The sequence below is a fragment of the Lycorma delicatula genome, chromosome 6, assembly GCF_047948215.1.
Source record: "Lycorma delicatula isolate Av1 chromosome 6, ASM4794821v1, whole genome shotgun sequence".
Taxonomy (NCBI): domain Eukaryota; kingdom Metazoa; phylum Arthropoda; class Insecta; order Hemiptera; family Fulgoridae; genus Lycorma; species Lycorma delicatula.
Window position 1 is genome coordinate 151,085,560 of NC_134460.1, and position 23,819 is coordinate 151,109,378.

A 23,819-nucleotide genomic window follows, 5' to 3' on the forward strand; every position below is an offset into this window, starting at 1 on the left:
CCTAATGAAAAATCGTGAGGTCTTTTGACTTTTATGCCGAGATTTTAACGACCGAGAATGCTGTTCAATTGCCGCTTTTAATAGCGCATCTTAAAAACCGCAATTACAATTGTTATTTTTACATTTGGGGGCCGGTAGAAAATGTTTGATTCTCGATGCGGTCGCTAGACGAAAAGCTTTGAAAATCAACGATACTATTTTTTATGAAAATAGTTCGAAAATTTGACGGGTCGAAGAGGTCCAAACCAAACGGAGGCAGAAGAGGGATTTTTGTGGCAGTATCTTATAAACGACTCGGTCGGTGAACTTATACGTATTTTGTTTTAACCGATTTGGTTTAATATTATAGGGTTAGGTAGAAGGTAAAAAAGTAATACCAAGATAAATATATATATATATATATATATATATATATATATAAAACAGTTCATTAAGAATGTAGAATGTAGAAAATACATACATGAAGGTCCAAAAAAAGGCGAAGAGTCACACCAGTCAATCGAAGTGATGACGGCAAAAAATAAAATAAAAGAAGTTATCGGAGTATATAGCAATATTAAACGAGACAAGAGAGCGATAACACATTCAATCAGTTTTTTCTTTCAAGAAAGGTTTTTTTTAAAAAAAAGGCCAAAATAAAAAATAATACTATTCATAAATTCTTTAAATTTCGACTTTGTGAAATTCGGTTGATTCAGAAACTTTTTCAAATTGTTTATGTGGCGGAGATTATTTATTAGTTTTTTATAACCGTTCATCAATTTAAAAAAAAAAAAATTATTTTTATCTGTAATATAAGCAGTATTAAAAATAAAAATGTCCGTATAGACCGTTCTCAAGAAACGTAAAAGTGAAGCGAAAGCGAGCGTTCCGATTAAAATAAAAAGAATATCGCTCAAGGTAGTCGGTTAACTTCTACTAAACTTTAAGGAAGTCAGAAAATATTTCTTATTGCTTTTAAACAATTTGCCTTTTAACTTTCCACAAAAAAATAATTCAATACCGGAGAAAACAGTCAAAATGAGACTCTTATAAATATTTTAAAAGAATGATGTACAAAAAAGCATATATAAAAGAGAAAAACCTCACTTACGAAACCTAGAATCGTTAATCGCCCCGATATATCACAAAGCCCGCGCTATTTAAAACACAATAGATTTATTTCGGAGCAAAAATAATTCAAACTTCAAAAAACTCCTAACTTAGACGTAAATAAAATTACTTTTAACGTAAGTAGAAAATACGTAGTTTGTTTATGTTGAAATAAAAATCACGGTTCAAGGAGTTTAATTTAATTAACTAGCTGTAATAACCGAAGGATATTTACGTTTTTAAAAAGTAAATATTTAAAATATAAATAAAATTAATGTAACTAATTAATTCCCCAATAATTCCGATTAGGAAAATTATAACCTAAAAAACATACGGACAAAAACGTTTTAAAAGAGTAAGAATGATTTTTACGATCGGTGGAATTTTATTATGTTAATAATAGTTTTTCGTGGAATGCATGTTCAGGTAAAAAAGATACACGAAAGTCGCAAATTTTCTCATCTATTAGACGCTCAGGAATGAAAAATTGTAACCGCAAAAGGAGGCTTCTAGAAAACTATTATTCTTTATCGACAAAATATTTTAGGTTAAAACCACAAAATCAAACTATACGGACGATTCCCTCGATATATTATGTAATTAAGACGAATCTGAGGTCATACTCGGCTTTAATTTCTTGGTCGTATAGTATCCGCATTTGAAATTACTTTTTACGGGTGAAGACAATCCTTTATATGCCCGCTTGCAGATAAATTAAATATTAATAGAAATTTTTTGTTACTATTATTAAATAATTCGATTTAAAGTAATTTAATTTTAGACTGAATTAATTTAAAAATTTTTTAATTATTTTCACAGCCTTCGAAACAACTAAATAATTAACCCCGATTAATTTGTACTCATATTAATACAGTAAAATAAGCTTCAACACGATCGCCCCCTACCCCCTCTAGCAAATCTATAAAAATGATTGTTCTACTGAATAATCGTGAAAATTTTTCCGTCAAATCTGATACAGAAAGAAGTATAACAAATAATTTGATTTTATCAAATATTATTAGTTTTACGCTCTTCTACACGCTTTTGTTTCTGCGCTAATCTTTTCATTTCAGAGTCCTTACAGTTTCTAGATCTACCTTGGCATATTAACTACATCTAATGCGTTTACGGAAATACGCAATAGAAACTAATCGATAGCCTGCCTACCACGACTGTTCGAAGACTAATACGCTAAATTTTCAAACGGCATGAAATAAGCTGTCAAGTGTAGGGTAAATTGTTCTACAACCGAAGAAAAAATTGAGATTTTTTGTTGGTTTTTTTCTCAGTCGATAATAAATACAAAACTCGAAAGCTTGTGAATGGTGGATGGTAGTGAAGAATGGAAAACATTTTAGCATATTCTGGCGGCTAGTATATATATATATATATATATATATATATATATATATATATATATATATGTTTGTATATTATTGAAAAATGGAACAAACTAAAGCTAGAAAGAAATGGCCTATTTGAATTCTATTTAAATTGCGATAAAAAAAATTCCTAAAGGTTTATGCACGTATGGACTGAAAAAATATTTTTTAAGTTAATTACTTTAACAACGAACTATTATTTAATTTCTTTACATAAAACTAATTCTTTACCAATATCGCGCGCGCGCAACTCACACGTAATCTCACTCGATAGATTTAATAATTTTTTCTTAATGTTTCCTTTCCCCTTATATTTATGACCGTTATTACGAAAAATACATTGACGTTGCGTAATTTCTTTGTAATAAGAATTTAGAAAAAAATCACACGGATATGTTATAAATTAATAAATGAAATAAAAGGTTTTCTTTTATTTAATAATAAAAAAAAATACATTTTGACACATTAGGTCATCGTAAATAATTTATGGCTAACAACTACGCATTTTTGTTGTTTTTTTTTTTTTTTTTGCTTCATCTGAAAACAAACTATCATTCTTTTGATTATATTTTAAACTAACTTTACCCATCGTACGTATATGTTATAAGGAGATCTATAGATTATCAACTATTAGTGAAGTGAATAAAAACCAGTATTTACTTTTACTTGCAATTATACTTATCAAGCGTTTACTAGTAACTATACGCAATTACTGATTCCGGTCAGACTTTACTTAAAACGAGTGAATAAAATCCTAAGTTCGGAAGAGTATTCAAGTATTTACCGGTAGAATTTCAAGGTAGCTATTTAGTAACCTTATCAAACTTTCTAGATTAACTTTTTAGATAGGGAATCTTGGAGAGCTGCATCAAACCAGTCAAACGACTGAAGACAAAAAAAAAAATCAAACTTTCATTTAATTTTTTATACTTGGTATGGCTGCCTTTGTCAACATTCGTCAACCAAAAACTTACAAAGAAAGGCGAATATTGAGTCCAAGAAGATATGAAGAACTAATTCGTTTTACAAAAGAATCAGTTGAATTTTTGACGAACGCTTTTTTGGAAGAAAGTAATGAAAAGCGAGGAGGTGCTCTGTCATCGCAACAGAAGATGGAAGTATTTTTGCGGTACTTATCAGACCCTGGATTTCAAAACGGTGTCGGTGAAGACTTCGGGATTCACCGTTCTACAGTATGCAAAACTTTCGATTCCGTTCTGAATAAAATAAACGAAAAGGCATCTGAGTGGATTCGCTTCCCACAGAATGCTCATGAGTTAAATGAAGCCAAGAGAAAATGGAGTTCTCGCTTTAAAATGCCGAGCGTAATAGGTGCTGTGGATTGCACGCACTTAGAAATAAATACGTCACTTTATTTGAGGTCTATAAATATCTTTTCTGACAAATGATATCGGTAAACATGTAACACATATCGATTCGTAATGAATAAGAGTTTACAGTAAAAATGGGTTTTTGTCAATATGAATAGCCTTTTGAGTGGTGGGAATTTTTATAAAACGTAGTTTTCTGAATCTACGTTCACTTATACTAACATATGTTACTAATCTGTGATTTATGACACGGGTTTTTCATCATATTTTGCCCAATTTTCAACCGATTTGATTGAAAGTATTATTTTTAAAATCAGCAAACTATGTTTCATAACAGAAAGCAAAAAAAAAAAATTCGCTAATAAAAAACGCGTTAGAAATGCGCAAAATAATTCTCCAATTAATCAGATACCAACATATTTTCGCGGATCATTGTGATGGGAAAAGATTAAAACAAATGAAACGTTTGATGTATTGACAAACGTGTCTGAACATGATGATGTACAGGATATTAATCATATAAGTGTTTACTGGATAAGTAAAAGCAAAATGGGAAAACTACGAATGTTACAAGTGTTTACTTATAAGTATAAGTAAAAGGTTATTCACTTAGTCTCAAGGGTTTACTTTACTTGACCGGTATTTATTTTAAAGTAAAAAGTATAGTTTAAATATCTGTAATCGGTTCAATCGATGATATAATAGGTAATTTATCCACTATCTTAAGTACTTGTTCTGTTCCATCAAATAATAATAATAATACTGTATTTGCATTTTTTGCATTGACAAATAGCTAAATCAATATATAAGTTGAAAAAAAAAATATATTTTAGAGAAAAAAAATAAAGAAATGATTACGTAGTTTTTTTTTAATAATTCAAATGGGAGTGAAAATATCTTTGAAGGAAAATTTTAGATAGAAATGGTATAAATAATATTTATTACAAAGAATATGACCTGTACATAGTAAAGTACATTAGCAAAGATATAAAACAGCTGCAAACTAGTGTAATACAAAAAAAACCGTTAAAAAAAAAGAAGTGAAACCGAACTGATCTAAGACAAAGCATTCGACATAAATGCAATAATAAATCATCTCACAAAATGACAGCTGTCCAAAAAAAATTATCTTTTAAAAAAAAGACGGATTGAAATTCCCTATCTCTTGTACATGTGTAATACGTTTTAATATACATGTATGTATGTATGTATGTGTGTGTGTGTGTGTGTGTGTGTGTGTGTGTGTGTGTGTGTGTGTGTGTGTGTGTATATATATATACACATATATATCTGTATAGAGAGAAAGTTAGAGTGATTGAGCGAGTAGAAACGATTTATGAGTTACTAACAAATCTGTTCACTTCTTTAACCCTCTTGGTTTTTTGTATATGATTTATACAGGTCTAATTGTGCGCCATTATGTCTCAATACATACACACGTACGCGCAGAGGCAAAGCAAAAAATGTTAAGACTGTAGAACTAAAGGAAAGACCTATTTTAATACTAGATTATCTATACGAATATTGTGTTATAAATGTTCTAGATTAAACATTTACAAATTTTTTGTATTTCCAAGCGTACAACGTCGAAGGGACACGATGGTTTTTAAAATATTAAAAGCGGGTAATTTTTATTAATTTACTATTATTATTTGTAATTAATAATTTTTATTACATTTGATGGAGGAAATAGAAACGGATAAAAACGCGTACTGCCGGGTTCATTGTGTACTCGATCGTTTGTCATTTTATTCAAAATAAAAAGCTTAATAAATTTTTTAACAGGTAAAGATGTTTAATTTTTATTTTTATTTTGTAAAATAAAAATTTAATTAATGTAAGTTTACCCGTTTCTGAGAAATAATTTTTTTTGTTGAAAATCACAAAGTAGCGTCCAGAAGGAAAACAAAATAATTAACCTCGGTTCTACATATATTGACATCTTTTCGTTTGTTCCCGATAACCACAAAAACTACTGAAACTGGAAGGTTACCAACCGCAGTTTAAATAATCAATCTCACTACTATGTAAATCATAAAACAAAAATAAAAATCTATAACTTCCTTTAACAAAATTTAATGCGTTGTATATATTAATATCGACTTCTTCAGACAGTAATTATGTGATTTACTAAATTTAATTCGTTATCTATAAAATATCAGTTTGTATTAGTATCATAATATACGTAAAAGTAAATTAATTTGATAATAAAATTATAGGAAATGACGACCGTTACAAATTTACGACTGTATATAGAGTCCACTCTTTACATCTTTAGTACCTGAACTAAAAATTTACATCAGGGTAAGCCATATCCGTAATCTGCATAGATTCGACATTCAATCTGGTATTAATATTTTCGTAACGCCAAAGTCACAGATAGAAAGAAGAACTTCTAGGGGTGCTACGATTTATGGTCGCAAACAACGTGAATCTACGCAAGAACGTTCTCAAGGACTTGAAGAGCAACGCATACGCTATTTTAAATAAATCGGTGGGAAAATCTTATAAACGCTTCGGTAATTTATTAAAACGGTAACAGAAGCGTAACATCTTTTCTCGTAAGCCGAAGTATTATACTATGTTTTACGAAAACAGTTCTGATTTAATAGCAGGAATATATTTTTACTTCCTTGTTCGATGTAAAGGAGGTAGTGATCGCAAAAAATTTCGGTTTTCAGATTTCGACGAAAATATCCGTTTTGACGATCCCTGATTTCATTTTGACTGGTTTGGCGTTACGTTTGTTTGTACGTACGTACCGTACGTATGTATCTCGCATAACTTCAAAACACATAGTCGTAGCGCGTTGAAATTTTAGATTTAGGGCTCTTGTAACATCAAGTTGTGCTTCTCCCTTTTTGATTGCGATCAAGCCCAAAATCCGAAAACAAAATTAGGTTTTTGGTAGATTTCAGGTTTAGGTAGATTTCACCGGTGCTAAGTAGAGGATAAAAAAGATTTCGACCATAAAGTTAAGGGGTAGTGTGCACGAACGTATATACGTATACACACTTAATAAAATCTTGTGGAACCTGTTAGCGAGCCCGACACTGCCCAGGCGTCCATAAATGGGGTTCCTCCACCAATAGAGATTTGGACGGTGAACACAACTTAACCTAACTAATAATAATGTTTATGCAGTTATAATATAAATTTAGTTGAACCTGAAAAAATACACGACAAGGAGATATGTCTACTGATAAAAAATCTAATCAAAGTAATCTTAATTACAAATTTTATATTAATCCTGAAACTGAAACGCACAAAAGTACACATAAAAATATAACCTACTAGGGGAAAAATAGCAAAAAATGGAAAAAGTAATTAAAAGTAGTAGAAATAACAAAGATGGACCACTGAATGTGAAAATAGGAGGAGAAAAGATTATGGAGGTAGAAGAATTTTGTTATTTGGGAAGTAGAATTACTAAAGATGTACGAAGCAGGAGCGATATAAAATGCCGAATAGCACAAGCGAAACGAGCCTTCAGTCAGAAAAATAATTTGTTTATTTCAAAAATTAATTTAAAGGTCAGAAAAAGATTTTTGAAAGTATATGTTTGGAGCGTCGCTTTATATGGAAGTGAAACTTGGACATTCGGAGTATCTGAGAAGCAAAGATTAGAAGCTTTTGAAATGCGGTGCTATAGGAGAATGTTAAAAATCAGATGGGTGGATAAAGTGACAAATGAAGAGGTGCTGCGGCAAATAGATGAAGAAACAAGCATTTGGAAAAATATAGCTAAAAGAAGAGACAGACTTATGGGCCACATACTAAGGCATCCTGGAATAATAGCTTTAATATTGGAAGGAAAAAATTGTGTAGGCAGGCCACGTTTGGAATATGTAAAACAAATTGTTAGGGATGCAAGATGTAGGAGGTATACTAAAATGAAACGACTAGCACTAGATAGGGAATCTTGGAGAGCTGCATCAAACCAGTCAAATGACGGAAGACAAAAAAAAAATAAACAAAGCGATTCGGGCACGATTTTATACTCCAAACAGATTACAAAAAGATAAGACTAGGAGCAAGCAAAGCAAGCAGAGGTATATGTAAGACTGTAATTTACATTAAAATAAAAAACGTATTAGCATCAACATTAAATTACTAAAATTAAAAATTTTGTGTTAAAAGGAAAGATCCCGACATATTATCTATTCCATTCATATTTTGTTGAGTTCAAGTGGCAAAATTTTGCAAAGGACCTGGATTCTTTGTACTTCATCAAATTAATTAATTATAACCAAATGTTACCCCAGTTTTTTGGCATAACTGAGAAGGTTTTTATATATATTTCATCTAGAAAAAAAGTATATATATATAAATATGTATATTTATAACTTAAATGTAACTTATTTGCCTCTTGATTGGGTAGAATTAAATATAATACCAATACATATTTTACTTAATAATATTATCTTTATTAATCTCACGGGTTAACCAATCAACTATACATACCTATAAATTAAATTCACTATTTTTTACTTGTAATTCTTTAATCTTCCGCTGGTGACAAATACACATTCATACACAATCATACAAAATTCTCTTACATAATAAAAAATTAAATTGTCTACCAATCCTAGATAACAATATTTTATCCCCACCTTTGTTGTAATAGATCCCCTTACATATATATATATATATATATGATTCATCTTATCTTTAGATAATTATATGTATCTCTTTATATAACCTGATTGCTATTTCTTTATATAAAGGAAATACAAACTACTATATATATATATATATATATATATATATATATATATATATATATATAGTATTTGGAGCTATATGTAGCTCCACTACATATAGTAGTGGAGCTTTGCTGGTTGAAGCAAAAACTTTCATGAATTGAATTAATGAACTGTGAGTCTTTACTGTGTGGGTTGATTTTGAACTAAATGATTTTATTCAATCGAATGAATAATATTACAAAAATAATAAAATTAAATTTACATTATATAAAATAATATTAAATAAATTTAAGAAATTTTGTTTAACAATAATGAGCTTCCCGTGGAGATCGCCTGTGAGGTTGGAGTTGTAAGGTACCTCGTTGCAAGCTAAACTTATCATCACCATCAACTAATAATAAATGGGGTGCTCCTGTGGCGCTGTTTTGGGAGCACCTTCAATGTGCTGTCCACTGTCACAACATATTTAATTTCTAACTTGTTCAGTACAAACAAATAACATACCCTGTACTACATCAGAGCATATCATATTCCCTAAGCGCTCAAAAAAACCTGAATAACACATCATTAACTATGTCATAGCATATTAAATTTTCTAATTTTTCAGCAAAAATAAATAATACATCCTGAATGTATTACTACTTGCTCAATTCCTTGCCCAAATCCTACTTGCTCGACAAAAAATTAAATACAGCACGCAATACGATAGCTTACAAGATATGCTGCTAAATCAACAAGAAGCTTGATAATGCATCAGTAACTGTGTCAAAGTATATAGCATTTGCTGCCTCATCAATAAAGGTAGTTATTACACCCTGTACTATGTGAGAGCAATATAACATTTTCTCTCGTTCAGTAAAATCATAAATAATATATAAATTATTTATATAACAGTTACCACTTACCGACAATCTTTAATAGTAATGTTCCAGCGCTTTAAGATTATTAATCCATCCTCAGGAACAATGATGTGTTATACTTTATTTACGTCACATATCATTAATTATACTGAATTGAATTTTATAAAACTTTGAATACTTGTTTGATTAATATAATTCAAACATATATTAAACATTAATTTTAATTCTCAGGACGGTAATACTGCTTCATACTAATAAACATAACAATTGAGATCTTCATACTGACATGATGGATAATGTTGACTTTATTTTACCTTTTGACGATCGATTGTTATAATTACATTTTTATAAAATTTAATTTATTATAATTAATGACATGTAAAGTAAATAATTATAAAGCATAACACATCATTGTTCATGAGGATAGATTAATAATCTGAAAGCGCTGGAACATTACTATTAAAATTTGTCGGGAAGTGGAAACTATTATATAAATAATTTATATATTAATACCAACGGGTCTTGCTTAATAAAATTCATATAACTAATATACTCTGTGTACTAAACCTAAGTGAGCTTATTACATTTCTAACTTTTTTTGTAAAAATATAAATAATATACTCTGCAATATGTCAGAGAATAAATAGGATGTACTTGCTGCTTGAACTGCAAGATTTGAAAGAATAAATCCTGTAATTTGCCAAAGCATACCGTACTTCCTACTTCTTCAAAAAAGTTAAAAGAAAAATTAAATACTATTTAATTTTTCTTTTCACTGTGTCGAAATATAACATGTCGATTACCAAAAAATGTTAGTAATATACTTTGTACGATATCTAACCGCAAGACAATTTTAACTTGTTTAATAAAACCCTACATAATAACCCTGCACTGTGAAAAACTAACTGATTTACCAACGACAAAGAAAACAGAACTCAAATTCAAAGTAAGTAACTTTCAGTACCACTCAGGCTAAAATCAGAATTCAATTACTAAGCGAATTTGCAAGCAAATTGGTCTTCAAATTTCTTATGAAAAAAAAACTAATTGATTTTCCAAAGAAAAAGAAAAAAGAACTAAATTCCTTAAAATTTCTGACATCAACAAAGTAAGTAGAGTACAAAAATGTAAATATTGTGGAGAAATCATAACATCAAATATAATTGAAAAATGTGTGGGATGAGGAATACAGTACAAAAAATCGAAACTGCCTATCATCTCATAAAGAAAGTTTATCATAAAAATTCCCTGTTACTCCAAATTGAGGCACTAAAAAACTGCAGTTCTACCAGAAGCACTGTATGGGGCAGAATGTATGCATTTTTTTTTTAGAACAAAAAATAGCAAAAGTAGAAATAAAAATCTTAAGAAAACTCAGGGACAAAAATATGTAAATGAAATTTATAAATTGAAAAGTAATATAGAAATTTACAAATGTACAGTAAAATTTAAGATTCTTAATCTGAGAAAGAAGATTTTAGTTTTATGGTCATTTATACAGAATGAAAACCAAAGATTAGACAAAAATGTATGTAAAAGTATGAAGTAATAAAATCATTTATAACTGAAATTATGGCAACTTTACCTGGCAACTCTCCTTTGGTCTTATTGCTCTGGTTTAGTACTTTTTTTTCATTTAAGTACCATTCTTCTTACGATAAAGAAATTAATTGTAAATTTTCAGAATAATTCTGATAAAATACTATGCGATGTAAATTTTAAACTAAATTCATATAAAAGTTATGAATGCAATCGTTTCCTTAAGTATATTTTATTTCAGCAGCCATAAAAATAAACAGATTCAAATGTTCAAGTATTTGTAATTTTAAAGTATAATCAAATTGAAGTATTTTTCAATATATTTTTGTGCCAGAAAATATTTTTGTATAATTATTAATATTTTCATTTACATTTATATGAAAATTCAATTTTAGTTCCAATAAAATAGTATAGTAGAGAAAAACAACTGCATTCTGTGCTTCATTAGAACAGCTTTTAAAAAGTAGGCTAAACATGCCTAGACAAATTTTTTCTTGTCAATTTAAAATACTCAGATTTGCTATTCAGTACCCCCTATATATGTATTGTTACAAAACTTAAAATCAAAACAATTCTCATAGGGTCATTTAAAAGAATAAAGTATTTTGTTTTTTAGTTCTCAAAACTCATTGCAGTTCCTATATAAAACTTAATTTTATAAAAATAACGCCGCCATATTGGTTAAACAAGCTAATGTAAAATGCATTATTTTTTACTAAATAAAATGTATGTCTGAAAATTATTATTAAATAAAATTAAATGTTAGAATAGACCTTAATAAAATATAAAAATCATCCTACATATCAATAACTCTTACAAAATATAACAGTTTAAGAATCCTGATAATAAGCTTTCTAAAATTATCAGATTACATTTTCAACTCGTTTAACTAAAATTTAATAACTCCTCTTTAATTAAGTATTATTAGCTTAAAAAAAAATTACCAAATCTATGTTTCATATATATATAAGAGTAATAAAGTTATTACTTACTTTAAATAACGTCCTAAATTGTGTTCAACAGTTATTTTTCCAGAATATTCTATAAAAAAAGTTCATCATTATAAACCCACGTACATAGACCAAAACGTTAACGACGAAAGTGAAATTGAGATCGGTAGATGGCATCATAAATACTTTAAAAGAAATTATTCATAATTTTACATATAAGAAATTAAATAATAATAAAAAAAATTATATAGCTTGAAACACACACTTTTTGCCACTGTTTCTTCAAAAAATATTTATGATAATTAATAAATAAACAGAATAAAATTGTTTCTAAATCTTATTAAGAGATTGAAAAATGTATATACATTTTTAATTATGATGCGTTTACAACAAATTATTCCTCGAATTAAGATTATTTTAAGTCAGCTAAAAATGTTTAATATCAAACAAAAACAAGATCTATAAGTAATAATGTATTAGTTGTCAGCTAATTAAAAATATCGTAGAATTCAGCTTGGGCATAATTATAGCAATTATTTACTAGCACAGTAAAAGTAAGAACGTGTAAAAATTTTGATTTATTAATCATGAGGTTTAATAAATTTTTGAATTTCACTCATTAAATTGCCGTTCAATAAATCTTAATAAAAACAAACTTGGTTTTGTTTTTCTAGGTTAAAAAATTTAATCACTATCTTCCGTACAACTTAATCTTGAATTCTTAATAATATTTAAAAATGCATTCACAAAATATACAAATTTTTATAGTTAATTTTTCTTAAAGAGAGTGTGTGTGTGTGTGTGTGTGTTAAACTTTTAAAACTGTGTAATAAAAAGTCATATTCTATACCGTAGCAGAATTGCAACTGTAAAACAGGTAAAAGTTAAACCTTCAACACGCAGCAAATCGTCTTGCCTTCCCTCTCCATGTCTAACCGCAGCATGCACGTATATCTTATATAATTTACTTTTTGCCCTTGAAAATTAACTAGAGCGCATTTTTTTTGTTTCAGTCTGTTATGACTTACTTAATTCAACTACTTTTTAAAATGTGAAAACCGAAATTTTTTGCGATCACAATACTTTCTTTACTTCGTATAAGAAAGTAAAAATTCTCAGTATAAATATGACTAAAACAATACAAAATATTAGATACCGATGATATAATCAGTTTTGAAACTGTACAATTTTTTTTATATTTCAAATTAGTTAGATAACCTTACTTGTCAATTTATCTTATCCATGAAACTGTACGACTCTGTGCATTTGTCATTCTTTAATATCAGACCAACTTTTAAAGCACAACTTGAAGTACAAGATTACAGTTCATCGTTAGCTTAAACGAATACCTTTATAAAATTAACAAAAAATTGTGAATATTTCTCTCTTAACTCAATGACAGAAATTTTTATCACAAATTCATTATGAAAATTTACCGATCAATTTTTTTTTTGCAATGCGTTCCAGTACATCGATCGGTCTAAAAATCGATTTTCTCCAATTACTAATAGGAAAGTAGTTAAAAAGAAAATGTTAACAAAAAAAAGGATTTTTATAATTACATGTTTAATGAATATGTTCAAATTTATGCAATCACCTTATGCAATCACGATGGCATTTACTACAAAATTAGACATTTTTCCCCTAAAACTTTTGTCCGATTTATGAAATCAAATAAATGACTGTGAGTGGTAATTCAGGATGTCTGGATCTGAAGAAAATTCAAATTCGTCTCTGAAGATTACCTGACCAAAAATCATACGAATGCGGTTACCGTTCCAAGTTGTTTCTCGACATCCTAAACATTCAAAAAAATTTTGATCTATGTCGTCTGTAATTTTTAAGATCGTAGCGAGTTATATTTGAAAGACACACGACTATTTCTCATGAATTGTCAAAAATATAAACCGAAATAAAAAATATGAAATTTGCGTTATACTTTTAAAAGAAAAAAAAATTATGGATAAAATACGAAACGTTTGAATAATTTAAATAAATTCTTGCACAACTGAAAGGACCTGTCACGTTACCCCAAGTGCCAGAAAATAATTAATTATAATGTATATTCATTATTTAACTATAATATTTTGATTTTTACGTGTTAATTTTGGAATGTACCGTTCTTATTTTACGAGTTTATTTGCTTCTATTTAAATTTTACACGTAAATAATGTTATTTATTTGTGTAAGCATCGTGACAATTCAGTTGTACACTAACGTCTACATTTCACGACAAAGAAAGTCACTGGCAGATCTCTGTTCTTCCTTCTACCAGAAAAACTTATCGTATTAATCGTAAGGGTTTAAGCGAGTGCACGACAGGTTTCAGCGTTACAGAAGAACATGATGGCAGACGGGATTACAGACATTGCTGGCTGTTACCGTTTACTCTTTGTCGAATTAATCTGCAAAACATTTTCAACAGTTAAAAGGCAATTTTTAAACGGTTCTAGTGTGTATTTTGTTTCGTTTTTTGTTAGTATTATCATAATAAACATAAAATCAATGCAAAATATAAATTAAAAACTTACTTGCAACGCGATCGAGTGAGGTACGTGCTATTTCATTCTCTGCTCTGAGCATACTCTACGACAGAAAAAGAAAATTATAACAGATCTAATAGTAACATGTTTTTTTTTTTTTTTTTGTATTTGTTCGTACAAGAGTTATGTATATAAGATATATGTACTGTAAAGTAAAACTCTTTTTATAATTACATTGCCGCTTGTGCTAAACAAAAAAGAAATTTCAGTTAAAAGTGACAGTAGTCAAAACAAAAAACAGACGCTATTAAATGTAATGATTTCAACAAAGTGACCACTGTTCATACTTGTTTGATACTAGCAGACCCGGCAATGCTTATATATATATATATATATATATATATATATATATATATATATAGAGAGAGAGAGAGAGAGAGAGAGAGAGAGAGAGATTTACTTTAACCACCTACGGCGATATTATAAAATTAATATTTACAGAGGTCGAGAAAAGTTTTAAATAAATCGGTAATAAAGTTTAAACATTTATATTTCTCTAAAGTAAACAGTTTATACAAAATAGAAAACAATCATTTTACCAGTTCATGGACATTTACTTTGTAAATCGCTGAATATTTTCAAATAAATTTACTTTTGTTAGTTATTTTAATTAAAGGATCCTTTATACTAGTATTATTGGAATAAAATTTTGTTCAAACAAAATGAAATGAAGTATTTATTTTTTTTACATTACATTTATATTACGTTTTACACATTTTTTTATATTACAGCGTAGACAACAGATGCGTAGCTTATAAGTCCGTACGGGTAACCGCTCGATACAGTCCATCATTCATTTATCCGTCTGGTTACAGGAGCGTTTCATTAAAGCCCTGTAGTAAGTCTATTAGTTATTATTATGGCAAAAGATACCAGAATTGTAGGTAGTACTGGTAGACAGAAAGTTCTGGGTTCGAATTCCGGTCAGAATTGGCTTTTATATACGCTTTATTAAAATTGAAAATAAACGAAAGTGAAGAACTGGATGTCGGTCTATTGCCGATACAAATCAATAAATATAAAAATGTATTAGGTACTAATACGTGTAAGGAATAAAGATAATGTGGAGCGACTTATCAACCGTTGGTAGCCGTGATGCTGTCGAGGTAACACCGCCATTCCTCTCCAAAAGACTACGTTGCTAAACGTTTCACTAAATACATGCTGCAACATAACTCATATTTTGATAAATAATTAAACCTATAACGTACATTATATTAAATTAAGTTAAAAATTCCAACGGCGACTGAGATTCGGATCCGGGACCTTCCGGAAGATTCTATTTAGGAGATCAGTCGGCAAACGGTTTAGTTGATGTTTGTTGAAGAATTAAATAACATTATATTTTCTGTTCTTATAAACATAAAAGGATTACATAAATGTAGGTCGATTACGTAAATGTTGCTATAAGCAACATTGTTGTATTTATGTGGACGTCTCTTACTTTTATTATTAGAACCTTAAATATAATCTAGTTAATTACAAGTTTTACATTTTTTTTTGTCTTCAGTCATTTGACTGGTTTGATGCAGCTCTCCAAGATTCCCTATCTAGTGCTAGTCGTTTCATTTCAGTATACCCTCCACATCCTACATCCCTTACAATTTGTTTTACGTATTCCAAACGTGGCTTGCCTACACAATTTTTTCCTTCTACCTGTCCTTCCAATATTAAAGCGACTATTCCAGGATGCCTTAGTATGTAGCCTATAAGTCTGTCTCTTCTTTTAACTATATTTTTCCAAATGCTTCTTTCTTCATCTATTTGCCGCAATACCTCTTCATTTGTCACTTTATCCACCCATCTGATTTTTAACATTCTGCTATAGCATCACATTTCAAAAGTTTTACATATTCATTTTTTTACTCTTTAATGCTGTATTTCATTTTATAAATAAGTTCATAAAACGGATAAACTTTATCGTAATATTTTTATTTAATTTATTAAAATTTAAGGTGATTAATTATTATTTTAAATAAAATGTAATAAATATAAAATAATCGACAAATCTTGATTTAATTTAATTATATCGAACGTCTATATAAGAAATGTCTTTATAAGAAAACGTCTATATTAACGTGTTACTCGCACAGCAATACTCATACGTACGCACACACACATGTACACATGTTTACGGTTGTATTTGAATTGTACAACGCTTGTTCAGTACTGTATGACGGTAGCCAATCAGAGCGAAGGAAGCCACCTGCGCGTTTGTTAAAACCCCCGTCCCTCTCTAACCCTCGACGCATTAGTTAAACTGACAGAAGTTTTTACTTTTGCCTCATCCCAAAAAAATTAAATAAAAAAAGATTTACCTCTAAAATTCCTCTTAGCTAAAGTCCTCTGTCACCGTATAAACTATACAATTTTATAAATTATGTTATTTTATTATTTTATCATTAACTCTTGAATTATTTATTTATTTTTTTTTTATTTATTTTATTAAAGCATTTGTTACTATAAGAAATTTGTTTTATTAAATTTATTTATCATTAATCATTTCGCTTTAATCAACTGATTTTTTTTTAAATCTAGCACAAATGAAGTATTACGATAAATAAAAATACCTTCAAAACTAGAATGATCTAATATACCGGTGATACAGATTGGGTTGATGAAGCTTTCTATTATTTAATCAAATCTAATGTTCAATCTTGATAGTAAGAATGTTCGTAATTTTCTTTCAAGAAACGGCCTCAAAATCATCTTCATCTTTATTACCAAAGTAAAATGTAATGCACCCAATCGTGAAATAACTTTAACAATGTGTGCGTTGTGTGCTTACAGATGAAATGATATTCCGTTCCCGTTCTGTTTTTCTGTACATTTTTATAGTACAGATAAGAACCAAGATAAGAAGTTATCGACGAGTGTTGTCTTATCATCGTCGATAAATTTATCGGTGAGAAGTGCAAGAGTAATTCCGTAAATGCATTCGGTAAAATTGTTTCGACAGTGTTTAGCTCTGTGAATTGTACGTTTCTCAGATGTACTAATATTCGGGCAGATGTTCAAATTATTTATTACGTAGTTTTTTCTTTTTCGTATTTAGCCTCCGGGAATTACCGTTCAGGTATTACTTCAGAGGATGATATGTATGAATGTAAATGAAGTGTAGTCTTGTACAGTCTCAGTTCAACCTTTCCTGAGAAGTGTGGTTAATCGAATCCAACCACCAAAAAACACCGGTATCCACGATCTAGTATTTAAATCCGTATAAAAGTAACTAACTGCCATTACTAGTATTTGAACGCTCGAACTCTCGACTTCCAAGTCGGCTTACTTGGGAAGACGCGTACACCACTAGACCGACCCGGTGGGTTTATTACTCGGTTTGATCAAATTATTTATTACGTATTCAATATTATTATTACATTATTACGCATGTAAGATTCGTTGCAAAGATTACAAACGGTTTGAAGGTAAACACAACACACATTGGCAACATCATTGGATCGTTGTAGTGTGATGATTCATATTCTGTCATTCTTTTTTTTAAAGGATTTTGCGCAAAACTCGTACATTAATTTCTTGTTTTACATATTATTTCTATTTTTTCTAATGACTGTGATGTATGTAAAATATGTACTACACAATAATATTACTAATTAAGAGTAATATTTACTATGAAAGTAATGATGTTTATTAATTATATAACCATTTGGCGATCATTATAAACATTTTGAATCGGTATATCAGTATATAAAATATATATTCGTGTTTTGGTGAAGACAGGAATCTATTTAATTTCTCATTCTATATTCCCTATTAAGCCTGAAAAAAAGTTTTATTTATTGAAATATTTTTTGTATTTGTTCGTACAAGAGTTACGTATATCTATAAAGGAATTGATGACAACCATAAGACGTTAACATATATGTTATAGTCTAAAACTATTTTTATAATTACACTGCCGCTTGTGCTAAAAAAAAAAGAATTCAGTTAAAACTGACAATAGTTAAAACAAAAAGACAGACGCTATTATTTGTAATGCTTTCAAGGACAAGTGATACTATAGAAAAAAACTTAACAATGGTGTGTACGTGCCGCTGTTCGTGTCGATTAGAGGGTGAGGCATAAAAATATTAGTCATCGTAAAAGTTTTTTTTTTCATCAGCCCAGTTTTTTTTTTCGTAATGCTGTCTAAAGAGAGAGAACTAGAATTAAGTTGTATATAGTTAGCAAAGATAAATCATTAATTTTAAAATTAATCTTTTTCTTTTTTTTTGTAACAGCCTTTAATTGATTAAATTAAAATTTATGTATTTAAAATGAAGTAAAATAAGAATTTTAAGTTTTTAATAATAAGTTTTTTTTAATATGTTTAATTTTCATTAGCGTATTTCCTTCATTAATGCGATATACTGCGGTGAAACAAAGTTTTGTGATGAAATGTTTTAATAAGTAACAAATAAAATTGTATAAATGGATATCAGGCAAAACACGACTTTAATAATGTACGTAGAGTATACGAAATATTTTGATTTTATTTATTTAGAAAATATTTATTACGTAAATGTATGTATTAATTTATTGATTCGTACGATTTCCTCCTACTGACGACACTCAGTCGTGTCACACAGCATCGAGATATCCTTTTGATTTATTAAATCGGAAAACAAATACGATCCATTATTTTGGAAATTATGAACACTGTTTCCAGTATATGCCATAATAATTTTTAATTACCATTTTTATCGCTAATACAGTAAGTTTGCTTTTTATCGCATAAGTATTATTGTTTAGTGAAAATATCCTTGTATATTCATTAGTCGGAATAAGAGCTAACTTTTATAGTTTGTGATCTGTTTTTTAATCTTTAATTAAAATTAATAATTATTAATTTTAATTATGAACGTCTAATTTTGAAAAAATAATAAAAAGGTAGAAGAATTTGAAATTTGTTTACTTATACTCAAAATGCCGTTATCGTATCAAATTACACTAACGCAAATCCATTTATCGAAATATACGTAGTCAATTTATAAATTTGCCTTTTGATTTTGAAACGAATTCATAGGTTACAGATTGTTTAACTAATACGCGATTGTTTTGTGCCGTTGAACCTAAATAAATCGTTCCTTGAAATATCAAAATCCTTTACCGGTCTCGTAATAAAATCGATTTAATATTACACGTTTGTTTTTTATTTTATTTGAAATCTAAATATTATCCCAAAAAACAATATAATAATATACACCAGAATTAGAAACACTACAATAAAATATGCCACATTTTTTGTTTTTTTTTTTTTTTTAATCGGTAGATTGTATACGGATAGATTAATTAAATATTTTAAATTGAACTATTAATTTATTACCTTAGTTATTATTTTATTATATAAAGCTACCGCAAACATTAAAAAGTACAGTATAAGTTGACCGATCAATAAATATATCTGTAACAAAATGCAAAAAGGAGCCCTTAAAAATACAATTAAATTAAATAGTAAAATAATTTTTGCGTCTAATTATCGACATCATATAACACATTCGCTCGTAGACACACTCTCTCTCTTCTACCGAATAGATTTAATGAGGTTATGTGAATTAAGTAACCGTACCTGATTAAGTAAGTTTTCATCCCTAAATGCACCGTTCACTTTCAGTAAATCTTTTATCTTTTCTCGTACGTTAAACAGAAATAGAATGCAAATGTTACGTAAAATTAGTATTGCGATATTATTTGATAAAATGACCCGAAGAAAACTATAAACAGATATAGATGTTTTTATAGCGAAATAGTATTATCCCCTATAAAGACTGTAAAACGGACTAAAAAACCGAAGTAAAAAACGATGAATAAAATACGTTGATTCTGATATACTCTTTTTCATTATGTTTCACTATAATTGTGTAGGCGTTAATTTTTTAACGGGTAACAGAAAATTTAATATTTTACGTATTTAATTGATTGTTCAGATAACAGATATTAATTTTAGCCCGACAGGAATCGGGTATTTAAGATTTATTATTTAATTGTGTTGTTATTATTGCTATTGTGTTTATTTTTCATTTCTCATGAGACATGTTAATGATGTTAACTTAACTATTAAGCTATTACGCCTTAAAATAATGAATTAGATGATTTGATAGCGAATGACTGCTACGATACAATAGAAGTAAATGATTTTTTTAATTTTAATCCTTGATTGTATTTTAACCCTAAACGTAATTCATATGAACATAAAAATTACAAGAAAAATTTTTGATGGATTTGTTTTTTACTTAAGTAATAGTAACGTTAAGTTTCAAATTATTATATCGACCGAACTTGAATCGGTGATGACATCGAGTTTAATTTCAGATTAGGTTATAACGTATTGATTCAGAATAATAAATTCACCAACAGTGACGGTATGTTTGACTGGTTTGTTGCAGCTCTCCAAGATTCCCTAGCTGATGCTAGTCGTTTCATTTCAGTATACCCTCTACATCCTACATCCCTAACAATTTGTTTTATATATTCCAAACGTTGCCTGCCTGCACAGTTTTTTCCTTATACCTGTCCCTCCAAATTTAAAGCGATTATTCCAGGATGCCTTAATATGTGGCCTAGAAGTCCGTCTCTTCTTTTAACTATATTTTTCCAAATGTTTCTTTCTTCATCTATTTGCCGCAACACCTCTTCATTTATCGCTTTATCCACCCGTCTGATTTTTAACTTTCTACTGTAGCATCGCATTTCGAAAAAGCTTCTAATCATTTCTTTTCAGGTACTCCGATCGTTCAAGTTTCACTTCCATAGAAAGCTACGCTCCAACCGTATACTTTCAAAAATCTTTTCTGACGTTTAAATTAATTTTGTGATGTAAGCAAATTATATTTCTGACTGAAAGCTCGTTTCGCCTGCGCTATTCGGCATTTTATATCGCTCCTGCTTCGTCCATCTTTAGTAATTCTACTTCCCAAATAACAAAATTCTTCTACCTCGATAATATTTTCTCTTCGTATTTTCACATTCAGAGGTCTATCTTCATTATTTCTACTACATTTCATTACTTTCGTTTTGTTTTGTTTATTTTCATGCCGTAGTACTTGCGTAGGACTTCATCTGTGCCGTGATAATATTTGTAGATAAGAATGTTTATTATTATATTATAATTTATTTTTGTAAATTTTATTTATATTAAATTTTTTTATTTTATATTTATACAAAAAAATATTAACACGAGATAATGAAAGAGTTACACAAAGTGCGAATTCAGTTGATATTAATTTTAGAATCGATAACAAGAACCTTAAACCGATTGCCGTTAATTGATCGCCTTCCAGAACATACATTTTTTCCCTGATCGGCTTAGATTCTTATTTACAAAATATAAAGACGGATGATTACGTATTTTTAATACGAATTTGAATGTTCACGATGATAATAATAACTTGATAATTGAATTTCTTGCTATTATGCGACTATATGAATTTAAATTATACGTAAACAAATCTACACGTTTACAAAACAGTCCCGATGACGTAATTCCGTCTACCGGCTCCACCGACCATATTTTCAAGAAGAATTTAAAGTACCTACTTTGAGAGAAATAAATATATGTCAAGAAAGTAACACTACACGTAAACAAATATAAAAATGAATTTAATTTTAAAAATACACCGAACAATACTCGTTCGGCAGGAAAAATACTTACACCGCATTCTTTTCAAACAACAGTTTGCAAACATTAATTTTCGTATTACACCATTATATTTTCTAAAGAAGGCCCCGACCATTTTAACGTCCAAATAATAAAGAGTAATCCAGTAAAATAAATAGATGAACGGGTGAAGCACAATTGAATATATATATTAAATTACCACATCGAAAGAGAAAAATAATCCGCACTAATAACAATAAATTTAACATATTATAATGAATATCATACGACAAAATAAATTAATAATATACTACTTAACATTAAAAAATCCACATAGGCAGTATAAATTCATAATTGTATTCCGTTGTCTTTTAAATATTTATTCGAGCGAAAATGAAAAGCAGCAGTTAAGATACTCTCATCGTTCGTATTCTTATTAGCAGTCGGTATTCGGCCTATTCATCTTCCAAATCCGAGCAACTGACGAATTAAAAGCAGTAGTAAAATTTGTTAGTAGTACAGTAGTATATTCCAGCGAGAACCGCATCGAATGCGGTCGGTAATTCGAGAGATCTCGAGATATTTCAATAATCGAATCGTTACCGCTTTTTCATTAGAGATCCCATCGCTACTCTGGTCTATTATTGTCAGTTGTTCGTGCTTTGTGCCGTATAGTTTCGTTACTTGCAGTCGGATTTTTCTAAAATGCCTATTCGATCGAGGAAAAGCTCGTTAAAGGGGAAGCTTATGTGTGTTCTGGATCCTTTCGAGAAACGCGTCAAATATTCGCGAAAAATTTCCGATCGCCAGTTTCCCGGCAGAATAGCGTACACAGTTCGGTTAAAAAATAATGAAACGATCGAGCGATTACATCATCCGTTTAACTGATTTATAGATATATTTAACGTACGTGAGAAGTCGGTTGAAAATAAAAACAAGCGAATCTCGGTTTTATTTTTTATATAAGCAAAATAAGAACCTTTTACATAGACGGCCGTAAATTGTTTAGAATTTCTCTTCGAAAACCTTTGAGTTAGCCTCTAATATGTCAAAATATTATTTATTATGGAATAAAAGAAGACGATTAGTATGGATTAATTTTTATATCGTGTAATTTATAAACATTACAGATCGATTTATGTCGGGTTTTGTTTTCCTTTTATTATTAATATTAAGTCTTGCTGACAAGTAAAAAATTATCTTCCCACACATTTTTTTATTTCTTCACTTAATGTTTCTATTTAATGATGTGTGTGTGTGTGTGTGCAAAACAGTTTAACCTTTGGTTTTTTTTGTGAGATTACGGGCATCGACTACTATCGTCATTTAGCCCCGACCGAAATTTGTAGCGTATGAAAAATGCCATACCTGACCGGGATTCAAACCCGGGACCTCCTGAAGATTGATCTGTACATTTTTAAAATTACAATCGGGCTTGAAATTGGAAAGTAATAAAAGTACGGTATATCTATATTGCGATTCTTTGTTTAACATAAGTACTGAAAAAATAATTATGTAAATTAATTTTTTGAAATTTTTCCTTTAACTTATCTAACCTTAAAAATTTTAATTCGATAAATTTTTGTAACTAAAGTTTTAATTTATCGACCGAATATTTATACGAACAGAAATGAATTTGTTGTTTAAATAGTCCAAATTAATGATGCTATCAAAACTACGTTTTATAGAATTTTACGATGCCGTTCATCGGAATAAAATGAAGTTATAATATTTTATCGTAAAACCAAAAATATAATTTTAAAAAAATTGTTTGTTACATAACATTCTAGTTAATAATATAATTAAATCGATTCAATTATTT

The 23,819-nt window shown here is 29.0% G+C and overlaps 1 protein-coding gene and 1 pseudogene across 1 annotated transcript in view; one reads left to right on the forward strand and one right to left on the reverse strand.

The window, feature by feature from the left end:
* Positions 1-23,819, reverse strand: part of LOC142326959 (activating signal cointegrator 1 complex subunit 3-like) — a 104,962-nt pseudogene that overhangs the window by 57,681 nt on the left and 23,462 nt on the right.
* The window catches only part of LOC142326960 (hatching enzyme 1.2-like), a 35,813-nt gene continuing 15,403 nt past the window's right edge, over positions 3,410-23,819 (forward strand). The window contains exon 1 of the mRNA XM_075369692.1: positions 3,410-3,603. Coding sequence (XP_075225807.1) covers positions 3,410-3,603 — 194 coding nt within the window. The remainder of the gene's footprint in view (positions 3,604-23,819) is intronic.